The sequence below is a fragment of the Microcaecilia unicolor genome, chromosome 7 (genome assembly GCF_901765095.1).
Source record: "Microcaecilia unicolor chromosome 7, aMicUni1.1, whole genome shotgun sequence".
Taxonomy (NCBI): domain Eukaryota; kingdom Metazoa; phylum Chordata; class Amphibia; order Gymnophiona; family Siphonopidae; genus Microcaecilia; species Microcaecilia unicolor.
The window spans coordinates 31102016-31122988 of NC_044037.1; the positions used below are offsets into that span (position 1 = coordinate 31102016).

The 20973-nt window shown below is 43.3% G+C and overlaps 1 protein-coding gene across 1 annotated transcript in view; it reads left to right on the top strand.

The window, feature by feature from the left end:
* The window catches only part of IL1RAPL2 (interleukin 1 receptor accessory protein like 2), a 1135323-nt gene that overhangs the window by 1101874 nt on the left and 12476 nt on the right, over positions 1–20973 (top strand). The window contains exons 9-10 of the mRNA XM_030209898.1: positions 595–738; positions 13970–14140. Coding sequence (XP_030065758.1) covers positions 595–738; positions 13970–14140 — 315 coding nt within the window. The remainder of the gene's footprint in view (positions 1–594; positions 739–13969; positions 14141–20973) is intronic.

The window sequence follows — 20973 nt, forward strand, 5'->3', positions numbered from 1 at the left end:
AAGGTTTGCAGATCTAGGCGGAGTTTGGAATTTTCCCCAACTCTACCCAGAGGGCAGAACTACGGTTGGTCAATCTGAGAATCTGACTGATGAGTGTGCCAGATTGAAGTTCCAATTGGTGAGAATAAAGATTATCTCTATCACTTGCTTTCCTAGTCTGTGCCTCAATTTCTTGATTGTCTATCTGTTTCTTGGAACATTCTTACACAAATAGAGTTCACATAAGTAAGGTATCTTTTACCCCTCAGTACATTATGTGGGAGAATAGATGGCCAAAGATCCACCTAGACACCAGAAATCAGAAAGCCGAGTTCCTGGGTCTTAGATTTAAATTGAGCCTTCTGACACCCCCTCTACACCTCCGTGTCAAAATGCGGTCCTCTGAAACCCACCCTTCATCCCCGTGGGCAGGGGTTCCCCGGAGGTCTAGAGAGGGGTGATTAAAAACAATTCATAAAGGCAAATAGACACCTGATAACAGTATGTATCACAAGAGGCACCATGAATGTTTTATCTGACACATAAGAGAACAAAGTTTAGAAATGAAAAGAAAATTCCCGAACTGTCCTGAATGCCTGTTCTTATTTATTCCAGATTTGATGTACAAGATAGAGCTTGCCGGAGGACTTGGGGCGATCCTTCTTCTCTTTGGGTTGCTCGTGACCCTCTATAAATGTTATAACATAGAGCTAATGCTTTTCTACAGACAGAATTTTGGAGGCGATGAATCTTTGGATGGTAAGTTAGATGTTTGGTGCTAAAGGAAGAGTCTTTAGGATTAATTCAAAGGCAGTCATAGAAGATGTAGACTTTTCCTTCTAATCCAGAATGTTCTTTTGAAACTTGTCAGCCCCTCCCTCTGCTGGACACACTCATGTGCACTTGTGTGTATGTAGCTGCAAAGTAATGTTATCGTGAATTTTTGCAACCAGCTAAGAGATGATTTACGAGAATCTTCCCAAACATCTTTTATCCTGCAACATGGTGTAATGAGAAAGCAGTTTTACCAGTGAGTCCCTCATTCAGATTCAGGGAGCAGCATTTATAGTTAGTACTTTTAATTCTAAGGAGTATCCCTAGGATTCCATATATCGCGCTGAGAGTTCCGCTTGGAAATTGACATGTATTCCATAACAATGCATATAATGTAATTAGTTAACAAGCTAATCAGCCCTAACTGGATGTTGATAAGCAATTATCAGTACTAATTGGTATTAATTAGAATTAACCAAACACAGCAGGGGTGAAAGTGAGGGAATTTCCAAATGACCAAGGCAAACGTTCAAAAATGTTATTTGCCAAAGTTAGCTGACCCAAAAGACCCTTACTTTCACCCCCCGCTGTGCTTGCGTGACCATTTTGTGGAAATTGTGAGGACCTTCTCTCTTGTTTTGGATTGTATAAATTAACATTTACACGCTCTACTTGCTAAGCATATTCTGTAATGTGTTGCTGCTAAATTCTAAGTTACATAATAGAAAAGGTGGATGTGGAATGGGAGGGTCAAGGGCATTTCTAAAATCTATGCGCGTTGTTATAGAATACATCCGCTCCACGCCTAATTGAGGCATTGGCATTTACACCAGATTTTAGTTGGCATAATTGACCATGTCTAAATTTAGTCACATGGACTGGCACTTGGCGCATTTTATAAAGTACCCCTAAATTAAAGCATACTTTATAGAATACGCTACGATTTCCATACGAAATTGGTGTATTTTGCAGGCCATTAATTATATATATATGTATATATAATTGTTTACTTATGGGGGTGGTTAACAAGCTGCATTAGGGCACAAATCCACCTTATTTGTCTCTTGAATTGTTTTAAAGGGCTCTAACACTGGTTGAGGGGCCCTAACAAAAAAATTAGCTTACCCGCTAGTACATATAATGAGATGCAAATCATGTAAATGCGTGTACACTGGTGGCAGAGCCGGTGGGGGGAGGCGGGGCTGGTGGTTGGGAGGCGGGGCTAGTGCTGGGCAAGACTTCTACGGTCTGTGCCCTGAAAATGGCAGATACAAATCAAGGTAAAGTATACACAAAAAGTAGCACATATGAGTTTATCTTGTTGGGCAGACTGGATGGATCATGCAGGTCTTTTTCTGCCGTCATCTACTATGTTACACTCAGGCATATATAGGCCGAATATAGGTTGAAAATATGCCTAATATAGGCATATATAGGCCTAATATAGGTTACTACTATCTAAATCACATAATGTGGCTTGCAGTGAACAGTGGGTTACACTAGAGAATGACACGGGGACACACAGTAACCACAGGGACGGGAATGGGGCGGACACAGAACCCATGGGGACGAAGCGGGGACAGAGACAGATCCTGGAGGGATGGGGACAGAGCCCATGGGGATGGGGACAAACTTTGTCCCTGTGTCATTTTTCTACTTTGAATCCTGTTAATGAACTGGACTGTTATTTATGTTTGAGTGATGCAGATGACGATATTTTGATTTTTTTGGAAAAACAAGCAAACATGCTACCCACAACTAGCAAAATTTTATGGGGGATCCTGTACATTCCTGCTATCAGTACATCTTCTATTGCAGGAAGGGCTGTGGAAGACGGGAGAGTTAGACTGAATCCTGAGATTTTTGATGACTTATTGACCCTCAGATTTAAAAAATCATAACAGTGCTTCATAAGACATATTTCTTCCCCGCTGGGGCATACAGAACGGGTTGTATTTTGTACCCCTGGACATTTTAACAGGGTGGATTAGAATTCCTTGGGGTCGTAGAAGTCAGCTATTGTTGGGGTTGGCAGGGTAGAGGTTGGTGATTGGAGGGTTATTATAGTTGAATGTTGTTATTAATGGTTTCTATTTGTGATTTTTAAACAGTTGCACAGCATATTGTTCCTTTTTATACTTTAATAAAAAGATTTAAATATAAAATCATAAGTGCTCGAGGTTTCTGCAGATGAGGACAGAGCCCACAGGGATAGGGCGGGGATGGAGACAGAACCTGCGGAGACGGGGCGGGAACGGAGATAGGGCCTGCAGGAACGGGTCAGGGACGGAGACAAAATCCATGGGGCGGGGACGGGGACAAACTTTTTCCCTGTGTCATTCTCTAGTGTACACCACAAGCCTGGATGAGTGGCCTAGTGGTTAGGGTGGTTGACTTTGGTCCTGGGGAACTGAGGAACTGAGTTCAATTCCCAGCACAGGCAGCTCCTTGTGACTCTGGGCAAGTCACTTAACCCTCCATTGCCCCATGTAAGCCGCATTGAGCCTACCATGAGTGGGAAAGCGCAGGGTACAAATGTAACAAAAATAAAATAGATACTATTGGAGATTCTACATGGAATGTTGCTTCTATTGGAAATTCTACATGGAATGTTGCTATTCCACTAGCAACATTCCATGTAGAAGGCTGCGCAGGCTTCTGTTTCTGTGAGTCTGACGTCCTGCACGTACTTGCAGGACGTCAGACTCACAGAAGCAGAAGCCTGCGCGGCCACATTGGTGATCTGCAAGGGCCGACTTCTACATGGAATGTTGCTAGTGGAATAGCAACATTCCATGTAGAATCTCAAATAGTAGCAACAGTGGAGGAGTGGCCTAGTGGTTAGGGTGGTGGACTTTGGTCCTGAGGAACTGAGTTCGATTCCCAGCACAGGCAGCTCCTTGTGACTCTGGGCAAGTCACTTAACCCTCCATTGCCCCATGTAAGCCGCATTGAGCCTGCCATGAGTGGGAAAGCGTGGGGTACAAATGTAACAAAAATAAAATAGATACTATTGGAGATTCTACATGGAATGTTGCTATTCCACTAGCAACATTCCAACATTCCATGTAGAAGCCTGCACGGCCACATTGGTGATCTGCAAGGGCCGACTTCTACATGGAATGTTGCTAGTGGAATAGCAACATTCCATGTAGAATCTCAAATAGTAGCAACAGTGGAGGAGTGGCCTAGTGGTTAGGGTGGTGGACTTTGGTCCTGAGGAACTGAGTTCGATTCCCAGCACAGGCAGCTCCTTGTGACTCTGGGCAAGTCACTTAACCCTCCATTGCCTGCCATGAGTGGGAAAAAGCGCAGGGTACAAATGTAAAAAAAAAAAAAGCCGTGTTATAGATAAGGGGAGAAGTTATCAATGTGGGCTGCCATTTAAGACATATTATTTACCACTAATTCAAGCCATTTTAGCACAGGCCTCATTTTATGCAATAAGATCTGTTTACTAATAACTCAGGTTTATCAGTAAACATGTTGGGGTCATTTTATCACTTTGTTTCACACATCCATGTTAAAAAAAATTTCATACTTATATAGGCGCATTAATTTATAAGTCAACATGCATTAAATTGATTTCGCATACACTACATTTTTTCACTTTATTTTTATTACTTTAAGCAATAATACACAAATTACTATACAAACAAGAAAGCTCCAAAAGAAAGTACAGAACAAAATAATCACATCAGGGAAGAACCACCGACATTTCATGCCCAGTATTTACAATTACAAGAGGAAACAAAACATTCACTTCCATATCCTCCTGTTTACAATGTCGTGCTAGTGGCTGTCAGTGCAGTAAAGCAGACACCAGACACAGGCCATTCACTTTGAACAGGCCGTGCCAACATTGTCTTTGGCTTTGTAAACAGGGGGGGGGGGGGGGGATAGTGTTTAATCATAGAATAACAAACCCCAGTCAGTTTATCTAACAGGAAAGCTTCAAGATAAGCAGGGTCAAAACAAATACGCTTCTGGTTTTAATAGTAAATAAACATTTAGGGCCCCTTTTACCAAGCTGTGGCAAAAGGGGGCCTGCACTGGCGTGTGTTTTTGATGCGCGCCAAGGCCCCCCCCCCCTTTTACCGCAGTGTGTAAAAGGTAGGTCTATCTTTTTTTTTTAAAGAAATGGCCACGCGGCAAGTGAAGCACTTGCCGCGTGGCCATTTCAGGGTGAACTCTGATTGCCACCCATTGAGGTGGCAGTAAGGGCTCCCGTGCTAACCTGCCCAATTACTGCCGGGTCCACATTCCTGGTTAAATAAGCAAGCAGTCTGTTCTTTCACTTCCCTGTTCCTTCGAATTCCGCAAAATATGCGGTTAAAGAATACATTTTTGGAACTGGAAATGTACTTTTTAAATATTTTTTTCTAGTCTTTAGTCGTGCCTGCTCTTCTGCTTTATGGAATGTGAGTTCCTGTCGTCTAAATAGCAAGGGATGAGGAGATGCAAGGAAAAGAAGCTACTTTTAGTAAAATAAATGAAAAAGAGGTGGTGTAAAATTATATGCACACAAAAATTCAGAATAAAAATATGAAATGAACGTTTACGAACTACCATTCTACTTCTCATGCTGAAATGAACTCTCTATATTTGATTGTTTAACTTACTCTATAACTTACTCTATCATGTATGAACTTTGTATTTCTGGGAATGGCAATCGCCACTACGGCATAATGTACTACTACTACTACTACTACTTGACATTTCTAAAGCGCTACTAGGGTTACGCAGCGCTGTACAATTTAACATAGAAGGACAGTCCCTGCTCAAAGGAGCTTACAATCTAAAGGACAAATGTACAGTCAGTCAAATAGGGGCAGTCTAGATTTTCTGAAAGGTATAGAGGTTAGGTGCCGAAAGCAACATTGAAGAGGTGGGCTTTGAGCAAGGATTTGAAGATGGGTAGGGAGGGGGCTTGGCGAAAGGCCTCAGGAAGTTTATTCCAAGCATAGGGTGAGGCGAGGCAGAATGAGCGGAGCCTGGAGTTGGTGGTGGTGGAGAAGGGTACTGAGAGGAGGGATTTATCCTGTGAATGGAGGTTACGGGCGGGAACGTAAGGGGAGATGAGGGTAGAGAGGTAATGAGGGGCTGCAGACTGAGTGCATTTGTAATGTAAGTCACACTGAGCCCGCAAATAGGTGGGAAAATGTGGGATACAAATGCATTAAATAAATAGCGCCAGATATGATGGCACGCTGGGGGTGGGAACTACTTCCGGGCTGCTGCAATAGCCCAGCGGTGGTTCCTTTTTAGCCGCTTTGTAAAAGGGGCCGTTAGCTGGGTATCGTAGAAAAAAAGGACGCCCCAATCGCTAGAACCCCAGGTTTCATAAGAAGAAATTTACACCCACAAACCCGGGTAGCTAATGCTCTGATTTTCAAACTCTAAACCCAAAGAAATAAGAAGTGTTGCTCTAGTAGAAATAAAAACTTGTGAAGTTTCTAAAAAGGCGATCAAATTAGAAACAGATGGATTATTATCTCCACCAGAAGCGGCAACTTCCTGATTAGACACAGGGTTATTAGAAGCAAAAAAAACAGGAGGCTTTAGACATTTCAAGTGATTCAGAATCGGGCAATTCCAAAAGCTCAGCAAAATATTTCTGAATCAAGAGATAACAAGGGAAGTTTAAGAAGCTCAAGTTCTTGGGCCTAAAAACTTTCTAAAAACTCTGTCTGCTTATGAAGTGACAGGGTATCCTTAATACATAAACCCCGGATTCTATATAGAGTACCTAGCGTTCCGCGCTGAAATCTAAGCATATTCCATAACAACACGCACAACTTAATTTGCTTAACAAGCTAATCAGCACTCATTGGCAATAATTAGAATTTAGGTGCAGAACTCGCTAAGCGGATTCTGTAATGAACTGAGCCTAAATTCTAATCTGCGCAGTTCAAAGGGGGCATGGTCATGTGTGACAAAATGAGCGTTTGATGGGTGTTCCAAAATTTACGCAAGTAGTTATAGAATATGGCCCAGTGCACGTAAATCTACGGGCAGGGATTCAAGCAGCGGCGTACCAAGGGCGGGGTGGTGGGGGCGGTCTGCCCCGGGTGCACGCCGCTGGAGGGGTGCAGAGAGCGGCCGCGCGTCTGTCGGCTCCGCTGGTTCCCTGTTCCCTCTGCCCCGGAACAGGTTGCTTCCTGTTCCGGGGCAGAGGGAACTGGGAGCCAGCGGAGCCGACATGCACGTAGCTGCTCTGTGCACCCCTCCAGCGGCATGCACCGGAGGAGGTGTTGTTGCACCGGGGGAGGGGGTCATGCTGCACCCGGGGGGGTGCACATCAGCAATCTGCCCCGGGTGGCAGCCGACCTAGAATCGTCACTGGACTCAAGCCATGTTTTTCGTTGGTGTAAATGGAGGCACATAGTTTTAGGCACTGGGATATCAACTAAGCTTATTCTATATACCGTGCCTAAACCTTATAGAATACGCTTAGGCGGAAATGTTTTCTGTGCGGATTTTTAAAGCGCCATATCCAAAGAAGTGTAGCTTGCATTGCCTGAGCCTGAGAATAGAACGTCCCCGCTTCCTCTTGCAGCTGAAGTAATCTGGTATCGATGGTTTTATAATTTATTTTTTATTTTTATTTTTGTTACATTTGTACCCCGCGCTTTCCCACTCATGGCAGGCTCAATTGGGCTTACATTGGGCAATGGAGGGTTAAGTGACTTGCCCAGAGTCACACTAGCAACATTCCATATAGAAGTCGGCCCTTGCAGATCACCAATGTGACCGAGCAGGCTTCTGCTTCTGTGAGTCTGACGTCACGTCAGACTCACAGAAACAGAAGCCTGCGCAGCCTTCTACATAGTGGAATAGCAACAGTCCATGTAGAATCTCCAATAGTAGCAATATTCCATGTAGAATCTAGAGTAGCAACATTCCATGTAGAATCTCCAATGGTAGCAACATTCCATGTAGAATCTCCAATAATATCTGTTTTATTTTTGTTACATTTGTACCCTGCGCTTTCCCACTCATGGCAGGCTCAATGCGGCTTACATGGGGCAATGGAGGGTTAAGTGACTTGCCCAGAGTCACAAGGAGCTGCCTGTGCCTGAAGTGGGAATCGAGCTCAGTTCCTCAGTTCCCCAGGACCAAAGTCCACCACCCTAACCACTAGGCCACTCCTCCACTGTTGCCACTATTTGAGATTCTACATGGAATGTTGCTATTCCAACATTCCATGTAGAAGTCGGCCCTTGCAGATCACCAATGTGGCCGCGCAGGCTTCTGCCTCTGTGAGTCCGACGCCCTGCACGTACATGCAGGACGTCAGACTCACAGAAACAGAAGCCTGCGCAGTCTTCTACATGGAATAGCGCCATGAGGTACAGAGTCAAAACATACTGCAGCAGGCAATCAGGAGGCAATTCTACAACATGGCACTGAGCCCTAATCCTATAATTACACCTGTGTGCCAAGATACCGTTACAGAACATTAGTACAAAACCAAATTGGTGCCACCTACATTTAGGTCCAACCATTGACACCAAGTCAATGGCAAGAGTTCATGGGTGCACTTAAATGCGCCATGCAACACACATAGCTCAGTATTTTATGAAATCGCGCACATAAGTTGTAGACACTCCCAAAACCTTCTCATGCTCTGTCCTTGCATTTATTTATTTATTTGCTGCATTTATATCCCACATTTTCCCACCTATTTGCAGACTCAATGTAGCTTACAATATAATACAATGACAATCACATTGATGGAATAAGAAAATCAGAATATAGATAACAGATAAGGTGCATAGGAATATCATGGCAATCATATTAACGAAGTAAGAATTTCAGAATTATTGCAATTAAGGTGCATAAGAAAATTATGTAGTATAAGAAGTGGATAAATAGATAAAACATAGCATAATGATATCAGGACAAGCTAAGCTGCAGTAAAAGGGGCCCTGCACTAGCGTCGGAGGCTGTTTTTGCCGCACGCTGAGGCCCTTTTTACCACAGTGGGTAAAAAGGCTGAAAAAAGAAATGGCCATGTGCTAAGACTGCACTTACCGCGTGGCCATGCGGGGGGGGGGGGGGAGGCACTTACTGCTACCCATTGAGGTGGCGGTAAGGGCTTGCACGCTAACCCAGTGGTAACCGGCCAGCACGCGGCGCTGCCTGATTACCACCAGGTAACCTCCTGCGGAAATATTTTTTCAAATATTTCCACTAGTGCCAGAAATGCCGCATCCTGGGGGTGGAACTACCACCAGTGCCTGATTTGGGCTGGTGATAGTTCCGGATTGCCACACAGTAAGCCCGTGATGGGCTTACTGCTCCTTTGTAAAAGGGCCCCATGGCACTTATGTGATCAGTTACAGAATAACCAGTGCTTCTTTTTGTGCCGGTACGCACAGGTACGGCGTACCAGCACCTTTTTTTTGTCTGAGGGCCGGCAGCTCCCCCACTTGTTACAGATGGACCAACAATAAAGAACGGCAACATGGATGCAGCAGCTCACAGGTTTGCTTGCTGTGTTTTGAGTGAACGGCAATGACAGCTGCGCGGGGGAGTGGAAACAAAGATTAATCAAATGTCTTCCTTACTTACAGTGGACTAGATAGGCTCACTTCCACTCTACTCTCTATTTACCGAAGGTGCAGCGGAGAACTGGCGGGTGGCACCTGTAAAGGCAGCAAGCAGGCAGGCTCGCCTCCGTCCTTCGCTTCCCTGCCATCTCAACGTCCCGCCTTCCTCTGATGTCATTTGCTTTCTGCGAGGGCGGGATGCTGAGAGGGCTGGTATAAGGGGTGTGGCTATCATAGGGGTGGGAAAAAAAAAAAAAACAGCACCACGGGCCTTTAAAAATGGAACACAGTTCTTTAATGAATGAGCCTTGACAAAAAGACCCGACACGGGCCGTGTTTCGGTGACTAGCACCTGCGTCAGGGGTCACAGTGATGACGTAGAAAACTTGGGGAATAATAACTTGTTTGGACTTTAGTTTGTACTTCGTTCCCTCTCTTTTGTTATATCCATTTCATAGGGGTGGGGCCATATGTGGTGACCCCACTCATAATGAGTACCGGCACCTTTTTTTCTACAAAAAAAGCACTGAGAATAACACGTGTACTTACGTGTCAATTTTCTCGGCACTTACTCATCTAAGGCATGCATTATTGCATGCACCCAGTTAATATTACTTGATGAAATCTCACCAGAAGGCTTCCCAGATTCCCCTACCACAAAATTCATTTTTCAGTCAGCAAACAAGTTGCCCTAGGGAGCAGCACTGGAGGTAGAGGCGTAGAGACAGCTGAATACAAAACTGGAGAATCTCCAATACTCAACTCATTGGAGTTCAATAGCTATCCCTGAAACTGTCCACTTGAACATGGAGGAGGGGTTGGTCTCCAAGTTATGGGGCTCAAAGATGAAGTTGAAGGGGGTTAGATGCAAAATTAATCTAAGGAAATAATTCTTTATGGAAAGAGTGGTGGATGTGTGGAACAACCTTCCAGTGGAGGTGGTGGAGAGGAGGACTGTATCTGAATTCCAGAAAGCATAACCCGCTCATCTCAACCAGAAGCGGGGTTCACGCCCAAGAGTTGAACTCCTTGAGCTAAATCTTGGGGGTTCAGGAGACTGGGTGTGCGTTACTCACATCAGGGTCCTTCCAGGTCAGATGCAGGAACCACACAGTAGCCAGGACTGTCAAAGAAAATAACTGAACTTTATTGAACAAGTGGAACTCAGTAACAATGGTCATAAGAATCCTCAGCACACGACTTTGATGGTAATCATATTTGATCTTATAAAGTCACAAGAAAAATTAGTCTTTCCTTATTGGGTTATGCTCTCATATACAACCCTTTTTGCATGACCTGCAACCAGTTGGCACTTCATAATCAACTCCTCCATTGCATCACCATCACCAAAAGAGAATTGGATCCAGCACTCACTGTCCAAGCCTTTCAGGGTTTCACCCTGAAAGGAATCACCAGCCATATGCAGACAGCGTCCTACCCCTAAACCCTGTTTGCGGCGAGACTCCCCAATCCCCAACCCGCATGTCGGCTTCTCTATACAGTTCAGGAGATTAACAGCAAAAGTTTTAATCCTGCTCCTCATTCAAGGTTTCTTAGCAGGTACCCCTCTTTAGCTTCAACGGGTCACTTGGTTGGGGTTAAGGACTTGTTGGATACAGTCAACCAAGGACAAGTTTCACAGCATTCCCCTTCCTTAAATAGTAATTCATCAGCTCCACCCCACACTGAGACTCCACGTATCAAGACATTCTCCAGTGTGAGATGGACTCATGATTATTTCTAGGCTGGATTCCTCCCACACAGGGTTCAAATATAACACTGGGTTACAAAAGCATGGGACAGGCATGTGGAATATCTTAGGGGGAGGAAGAGATAGTGGATGATATGGATAGGCAGACTGGATAGGCCACATGACTGTTATCTGCCATCATTTTCTATGTTTCTAAAGAAGCCTCAGATGCTGAGGAGGACAACTCAGCTGAATCCTGGTCTTTCCCACTCACAGGTGTAAGTTGAGTCACATGGTTATCCACAGGGCCTACTGCTGCCGCTGAAGTCTCTAAAGAAACTCTTGGTTTATTCTTCTTTTGCCCCATAATAAAGTCCAGATTCAAATAAGCAGCAAAACCCCCAAGTTCTCCTAAAGTGGCACCAAAGGGGTGTGATCCCTTTTGATCTCACCCCACTTTGGTTGCTCTAAGCAGAGCCAGTATACACAATGGCATCATCAGCCCAGGGGCAGGCTGTCCCCCAAGTCCACTACCACCAGAGAAACCCCAACTGGGCTCCCCTCTAAGCACTGCTGCAACTGGAGCCAGGCAGAAACAACACCAATATACACTAATGCAAATCAAGGATATTAACTTATTTTGCATCTGCAGCAACAACCTGAACAGGACATAGCTTGAGCAGCAAAATAGAACAGGTTCACAAAAATATATTTGGCCTCCTAGAAGTTGATTGTACATTTACAATATTTTAAACAGAACTGAAAATTGGTCCCATTTTGGTTTCCTCAGTCTTCTACCTCCTTCTCCGGGGTCTCTTGTCCATTTATTATTTCTTGTCTTTTTTTCTTATCATCTTCCTTTCTTACACCTACATGGGCATTGATTTTTTTTTTATATATCTTGTTTCTTGTCTCTACGCCCTTCAGTCTTCATCCCCATCTCACTTACTTACACTTTTTCCACTACTTCCATGGTTGGTCAATCTCTTTCCACCCATTTCCAGTCTTTACTCACTTTACCTTACCCAACTATACTTTCCCTCCCTAGTACCTCATTTCCTCTCCCTAGCCCCCTGTCCTTTAGTTTTGTCTTACTTCCTTCCCAGACTTCCTTTCCATCAGCTCTCACCCCTTCCATGATCTTACAGACCCTTAAGACCACCACTGATCTTTTCAGCAGCCCATTTTACATCCATAGCTCCATTTCAAAGCAGTATGCACCCATTCATCATGCCCTCCTAGCAACCCCCCCCCCCCATATACCACTCCCTACCCATCCAGTTCCAGTTTCCATCCCTATCCTACCTGTGTCCACCCTAGTCTGATTCTTCACTTCATTTCATCCTCAGTCCCTGAGTCCTCACACTTAAACCCTCCTGAACTGATCCCCCTCCCCCCCCCCAGACCCCAGCTTGATCAGCTGTCACCTGGGGTTTCCTGTGATAGTCGGGAGCGGGAGCGTAGGAGCCAGTGGCACAGCTACGTGGGGCCTGGGGGGCCTGGGCCCCCGTAGATTTGGCCCTGGACCCCCCTGCCGATGACCCGCCCGACCCCCTCTCCCGCCGCCAACCTGCCATCGCCTCCCTTTGCTGGCAGGGGACCCCAACCCCCGCCAGCCGAGGTTCTCTTCTTCTCGCAAAAGGCTTCCTTCTGTTTCTGACGTCCTGCACGTTGTACGTGCAGGACGTCAGAAACAGAAGGAAGCCTTTTGCGAGAATAAGAGGACCTCGGCTGGCGGGGGTTGTGGTCCCTGCCAGCAAAGGTAGGCAACGGCGGGTTGGTGGCGGCAGGGGGGGTAGAGAGGGTCGGCGGCAGGGAGGGACAAAGTCTGCAATGGCAGGGGGGCTAAAATGTGCCCCCTCACCTCGGGCTCTGGACCCCTCCCGCCGAAGTCTGGCTACGCACCTGCTAGGAGCAGTCAATTGGTGGATCGGGACTTGGGAGCTAGGACACCTGCACTCTCTGTCTGGGTCCCGGATGGTGAACAATCAGCGGTAAACCTGTTCTGGGAACTTCTGGCCCTCCTCATCAACCTTCCTAGACACGCAAGTTTTCTTCATGCAGCGGTGCAGGAAACGGCTCCCGCTGTCTTTGCATTGACTGCTCTAGCAGCAGGCATCACCCATCCACCCTGGGTTCAAAAAACATATATTGAATAACAGCTACTTAGCTTAGGTAGAACCGGACAGGGTGTTGTTCCTCCCTGGTTTTGCTGAAAAATCAGTTCCCCTGAAGACGCCACTAGTCTGGCGAAACATGGCCCATGTAGGGAACTAAAATCTATGAACAGTGATTCTTTTGATCTCATGTCTTGCACGGAGTGATTTTTTTGCAAAAAGTATTGCAGTGGACAAGAACTTTGCAGGAAGAAGATCTTTGGTTCTGCACAATCTCTACCTAAGCTAAGTAGCTGTTATTCAATATATATTTTTTGAACATTAGTTTTTTAACATCATTTTCTGGATATTGTCCATTAATTAAATATTGTGATCTGGATGGAGGTAGGATATGCTATGATGTAAATGTGGTGTCCCTGCAAAGCTTGGATTTTTAGTCCACAGCAATACACCAAAAAAACTGAGCACAACAAATAAATATTTATACAATTTTATTGAGCTTTTTACAAAAAGTAATTATTTATACAATATGAGTAAATGAGAATATTTCTAATACTTTAAAGTTCCAATTAGGGTTTCTGTTATAGTTTGCTAATTTTGAAATTTGAAACCGATTTTTGTTGGATACCCAGAATTGCGTTTGGTATTTAACTTATATAATTAAACATCTGGTATGCTACATCTTACTTTTTGCTGTACACTCTTGAAATATCATTTTCACAAAGAGAAACATTATTTCCTTTCTCCCTACCTTGAGTTCTCTGATGTCTCTTTCCATGAAGCTTAACAGGCCTGTCGTTGATATTAACTCTCTCTCTCTCTCTCTCTCTCTCTCTCTCTTGTTTTTTTTTAAGACCACAAGGAATATGATGCCTATCTCTCCTACACCAAAGTGGATCCAGATTCATTAGATTGTGAAAGCAAGGAAGAGGAACTGTTTGCACTTGAAATCCTCCCTGATGTTCTGGAAAAGCATTATGGATATAAACTCTTCATTCCTGATAGAGATCTGATCCCCACTGGGGGTAAGTGCTTCCAATAATCTGACATCTTCTAGCTAGAGAATGACACGGGGACAGGGACCCACAGTAACCACAGGGACGGGGGCGGGGCGGGGACAGAACCCATGGGGACGGGAACAGATCCTGTGGGGATGGGGACAGAGCCCATGGGGACAGGGACAAACGTTGTCCCCGTGTCATTTTTCTACTTGGAATCCTGTTGATGAACTGGACTGTTATTTATGTTTGAGTGATGCAGATGACGATATTTTGATTTTTTTTTTTTTTTTTTGGAAAAACAAGCAAACATGCTACCCACAACTAGCAAAATTTTATGGGGGAATCCTGTATATTCCTGCTATCAGTACATCTTCTTTTGCAGGAAGGACTGTGGAAGACAGGAGAGTTTAGACTGAATCCTGAGATTGTTGATGACTTATTCATCCTTAGATTTAAAAAAATCATAAGACATATTTCTTCCCCGCTGGGGCATATAGAGCGGGTTGTATTTTGTACACCTGGACATTTTAACAGGGTGGATTAGAATTCCTTGGGGTAGTAGATGTCAGCTATTGTTGGGGTTGGAAGGGTAGAGGGTGATGGTGGGGGAGGGGTTATTATAGTTGATTGTTGTTATTATTGTTTTGTATTTGTGATTTATAGACACAATATATTCTTCCTTTTTATACTTTAATAAAAAGATTTAAATATAACATCATAAATGTTCGAGGCTTTTGCAGATGAGGACAGAGCCTACCGGGTTGGGACGGAGACAGAACCTGCTGGGAAGGGGCAGGGATGGAGATAGGGCCTGCAGGGACGGGACGGGGATGCAGATAGGGCCTGTGGGAACAGAGACAGAACCCACGGGGAGGGGGGGGATGACAAACTTTTTCCCCATGTCATTCTCTGCTTCCAGCTATGTCTGTGCTGTGAGTTTCAATTGTGATGTTCCATGGAAACCACATCATTTACATGAAGGCTGGGGTGGAGCAGTCCCCAATTCTGATTGCATGACTTACGGTGTTTATCCCGAGTTGCGGTGCTTATGCCATTGCTGAAAACTCTGCAGGGTTAATAAACCACCCAATACAGCTGTCTACCACTGCATTTTAGTCTTTCTTCCACAAATAAGTTATTACATTCTTTCCAAATAAGAAAGTAGAGAACAAAATAATTGCTTATGGAGGGTCCCCAGGTGAGATAAATACACAGTAACCAGTCATATCTGTCAGTTTTAACTTTAAAATAACATTTTTATATGGCATCATTGTAATCAAAGGGAGGGTAATTTTCTGAGACATTTTTACAGGTAGTGACAGGTACAAGTGTGTTACCTACACAAATGGTCTTTTATAAAATTCCCCTCCCTCTATTTCAAAAGAGCTGTGGTGGGATTCTAGAAACGGCAGTCCTCGTGTATATATGCTGCGGAACAGATTTCAAGCAGGTGTGTTCTGGAGACCGTCTGGGTGTATTTCAGAACAGCATTACAGGGGTGATTCTACAAAGTGGGCACTAACATTCACATGCCAATTACACAGGTAAATGATTGGAATAACGGCATATGCACAAGTGCAAATGTCAAGGAGTAGCCAAGTGGTTAGTGCAGTGGACTTTGATCCTGGGGAGCTGGGTTCGATTCCCACTACAGCTCCTTGTGACTCTGGGCAAGTCACTTAACCCTCCATTGCCCCCTGGTACAAAATAAGTACCTGAATATATGTCAACCGCTTTGAATGTAGTTGCAAAAACCTCAGAAAGGTGGTATATCAGGTCCCATTTCCCTTTCCGTATTTGAGATTCTACATGGAATGTTGCTACTATTGGAGATTCTAGATGGAATGTTGCTACTATTGAGATTCTGTTGCTACTATTTGAGATTCTTAGAATGTTGCTGTTGCTACTATTTGAGGTTCTGGAATGTTGCTGCTATTTGAGGTTCTGTTGCTACTATTTGAAGATTCTACATGGAATGTCGCTAGTGGAGGAGTAGCCTAGTGATTAGTGCAGTGGCCTTTGATCCTGGGGAACTGGGTTTGATTCTCACGGCAGCTCCTTGTAACTCTGGACAAGCCACTTAACCCTCCATTGCCCCTGGTACAAAATAAGTACCTGAATATATGTAAACCGCTTTGAATGTAGTTGCAAACATCTCAGAAAGGCGGTATATCAAGTCCCATTTCCTTTTCCCTATTTGAGATTCTACATGGAATGTTGCTACTATTTGAGATTCTACATGGAATGTTGCTGTTGCTACTATTTGAGGTTCTGGAATGTTGCTACTATTTGAAGATTCTACATGGAATGTCGCTAGTGGACAAGTAGCCTAGTGGTTAGTGCAGTGGCCTTTGATCCTGGGGAACTGGGTTTGATTCTCACGGCAGCTCCTTGTGACTCTGGACAAGCCACTTAACCCTCCATTGACCCGACCCCTTTTGGGTTGAGCACTATGAGATTTGGACGCTCAGTGTTATAAAATATCATGCAGCCAGATGTGTAACAGATATTGCCGATTAACATCAACAGTTGGTTATTAGCCTCCAATTGTTGCTCTTTAATGGCTTGTGATCCAATTAAGTTGCACCACGCATCTTGTATCACTGCCTAAATTTGCGCACTGTATATGGAATCTGGGGATTAGCGCCTAAAAATTAGCATCATGGGGGAAATTCTATATGTGGTGCCTTAAAAATTCTATGCCTGAAGTTAGGCGTAGTTTATAGAATACGCTCACACGTCGTTCTTGCACCTAAAATTTAGGCGCACCCATTTAGGCCACCTAAAACCAGGCCTAAATACCTGCACCTAAGTAAGGCGCAGATCGGCTGTATTCCATAATAGTGCGCATAGTTTTTTTGACATGCCCACAACCCACCTATTCCATGCCTATGGCCACGGTCCCTTTTTGACTATGCACATTAGAATTTACGTGCAACGTGTTATAGAATATGCCTAGAAAGTTGTGTGCGTACATTCTAATTAAAGTCAATTAGTGCCACTGATTGGTTATGAAGTACCAGTGCTGATTGGCTTGCCAATCAATTAAGATGTGCAAGAAAAGCATCTGCTGCTACCCAGAAGTAAACCGGGCACGAGGCAATATTCAAACCAGTGCCTAGTTAATTGCACCACGTAAAATTAAGACAGACTTTTTGCTATCCTAACTTTATGTGATTACCTAGCCAGTTAGCAGACTGAATATGGCCACCAACCAGATAGGTCGCCGCTCTGCCCTAGCTCTGCCACCGGCCAATCACTGACCCAGCCAATTAGGGACATGCTGGTTAGCAGGGATATTCAGCAGTACTATACTGAAGTGCCATTGAATATTTATTTATTTATTTGTTGCATTTGTATCCCACATTTTCCCACCTATTTGCAGGCTCAATGTGGCTTACATTATGCCGTAATGGCGAACGCCATTTCCGGGTCGAGAATTACAAATGATATTACAGTAAGGTGCATACATGATAAAATATGATACAATAAGGTATTGCATAGAGGTTCTTGAGTGATAGAGTTAATTATAGCATAGGTTGGATAGTCAACTATAGAGAGTTCATTTGTGTCCCAAGGAATAAAGTGATAGTGCGTATTACGTAATTTTCATTAGTAGCCATTTGGTTATCAGTCAAGTGTGGGATGCGGTTTTGCCTAGTTCATTTACAGTCTGTGGTTAGGATGGAACGTTGTGGTATGCCTTCTCGAATAGGTCGGTTTTCAGCAGTTTTCGGAAGATTGTTAGGTCATCTATCGTTTTTATGGTCTTTGGTAGTGCATTCCAAAGTTGCGTAGATATGTAGGAGAAGCTAGGTGCATATGTAGACATATTTCAGGCCTTTGCAGCTGGGGTAATGGAGATTCAGGTATATACGGGCTGATCTGTTTGTGTTCCTAGTTGGTCTATGAGGTCTGACATATAGATCGGGGCTTCACCATGAACGATTTTGTAGACCAGGGTGCAAACTTTGAACACAATTCGTTCTTTTAGTGAGAGCCAGTGAAGTTTTTTCTCTTAGGGGTTTAGCACTTTCGTATTTCGTTTTTCCAAATATTTTGGGCAGTCTGAAGCTTCTTAAGGATTTGTTCTTTGCATCCTGCATAGATGGCATTGCAGTAATCTAGGTGGCTTAGCACCATTGATTATACTCACTTAACCACGGAGAATATTTAAATATTGGGCCCTAGGAGTTTTTATAAAATGCATGGGCCTTCAATATTCAAACATCCCAGCTGCCAACTTACCCAATTCCAGTAGGCTAGTAGTTCTGGTTTTGAACTTCCATTTCTAAAAAAAAGTGTGATAATTACAGTCCTCAATTCCACCCAGTGAAATCAGTGCTGTAGGTCCTCCACAATGCATCAGAATGGGGGTTGTCAGAAATACAGGACTGGCCTACAATGTACCCACTGGAACTGTGTAAATGTCAATTCTCATTTGAGAACATTCAGAAATGTAATATCATTTGCTTTTCTTTAAATCCTTTCTTCAATATTATGAAGTGGTTTCATTTTTTTTCCTGAGCAGAAGAAGGAGAGTTAATTAAACTTGAAGGTTACAATATTCTGCCCGATTGATGCACTGGCAGGGAAAGAAATGTTAATTTTAAGGAAGTATGATTATGCCATCGGATCATAAGAGATATTTATCCTTCAAAATAAAATTCCATTTGCTTTAAATATACTTTTACTAATAAGCTGAAGCGTTTCGAAATCATAGCCAATGGATAATGCCTTATTTTAGACATAGGAGGAAAGGTAGAGAGTATAATAAGCTAAATAAATGATTATTTTAAAGACATCAGCCAAATAAGTACCAGGTCAGATTTGAGGACTAGAGAAATAAAAGACAAAGAGCCAGCCAGTTGGTTTTAATTGCACGGTCCTGAAGTGGTGCATCTGTTGCCCAAGGATTTAATTTCCTGATATATAGGAAAGAGAGAAAAAAAATTTCCCAGCAGAAAGAAAAATGTGCAAGCTGTTGCCCTAAACACTAGGAGACCAGCATTCAGCAGAACAGGCAGACAGTTTCAAATTATACATATATTCACTGGTTTTAGCCACTTAGACAACACCATTGCATATACCAGTATAAGTGGAAGGTCACCAGCTAGATGTAAAATGTATCCCTTTAGCTGCTGAATAATGCAGCTTACACGTATGGAATAACCAAAAAGACTCAGGCTCTGTTTTTTACGTTCTGGAGTATTATAACAGTGACTTTCAAGGAAAACGATAAACACTTTATAAAGTTCCCCAAATTCCAGATAGCACTGGCATAGAACTGGTCGATGAACCTCAGTGGTAATGTGCTGTGCTCAATGCACTCATAAACAATGTCTTATATACTTAAATCTTCATTGGTTCCGTGACCACCTCCTTCCCGTTATTATATGAAACTGTTCAATGTATGCTTATATCTTGCAAATACTATTTTTAACTATTTATACTCATCGTTAACTCGAAAGCTTTAATCCAGTCGGCAAAGGGGCGCTCTGTTCCAACACGGCACGTGTTTCGCTGTATTGCTTTTTGAACTTTAGAATTCGTATTCTCTTTTCTGATCTAACTCATTATTTCATTTGCATTCCTACTGGCCAAGGATCCTTTATTGAGACCCATGGTCTTTGCTCCCAAGTTAATGCCTCTGATAATGAAGTCCCCTAGCAGCAAGAACTTTCTGATTTAAGATGTTTTGTCAGTGTTTTGAGGATGTCTTTTATATTAAGTTACTCTCTCTGTTCCTGACCCCACCTTTTTTCTTATTACTTTAGCATCTTAATGCTCCAATGCAGCAAATTTTATAGGGGCAATAACTAGAAGGGTGGATGCCTCCTTATAAGAGGTCATAATCTACTTGAGCCTACTATGGCCATGGGGGTAAATTACCTGGGTGCTAAGTAGTCCTGGTAGCTCCTTCAACTGCAATCAGTTCTTGTTTGAGTTGAATGAACTGCTCTTTCACAGCAGAGAGTTGGAGACAGATAGGGCAAGCTCTAGGACTCCAGGTGGTAACGCCTTAGGACTAATACATCACTGTGATTGCATTGAATAAAAGTCATGTTGTTTGGTTGGAATGAGTAAAAAGAACTGTACTATGCTAATGAATACCAATCAGCAATATTGCATGATTGTCTCTTGATTAAAGAATACTGATTATGTGTAATGAGAAGACTATATAGGAAAAGCAAGCTAAGGGGTGGGTAGGTGAGGAGAAGGGTGGAAGGGATTGTAAGTGGAAAAAAAATCTGCTCAAACCCTCAAAAATATGTATGCAAAATAGTAATAAGCTATATATTTGAATTTCACAGCAGAGAGCCTTTTGGAGCAGCTGTGAACTCCCTGAGCCCAGCCCTATTAACAAATACAGGCCAAACTTTAAAGGTATTTTAGTAATAAAAGTAGATATTGGGGCCTCTGACTACTCACACACAGAAAAGCTAGAAATATTTAAGAAAGCAACAAAAAAAAATAAATCTCTGTAGACTGTTAGACAATTTCGAAAAGAGCAACTGGTAAAAAAAACAGACTTAAAGCAGTTTTTAGAAGACCACATCCAACCAAAGACAGATAAGACAAATTGTTTTGTTCTTTAAGCAGCCAAGATTTAAGAGACAGAAAGCAAAGTTAACCAGCCAAATTTTTTCGAAAATGTTGCAACTTTTTCAGACAGCTTCTCCCAATGCACTTCTGCCCCGGTACTTAGTATAATGAGTTGATAGAACAGAAAATGGGTTATCGCGTAATAAGAGCATGGATGGGAATAGATGTAGGGTAATGGGTGAGCTTAACTCTGAAATCCCTGACTCTTGTTATTTGTGTTTGAATGGAACATTTTGATAACACATTGGTAA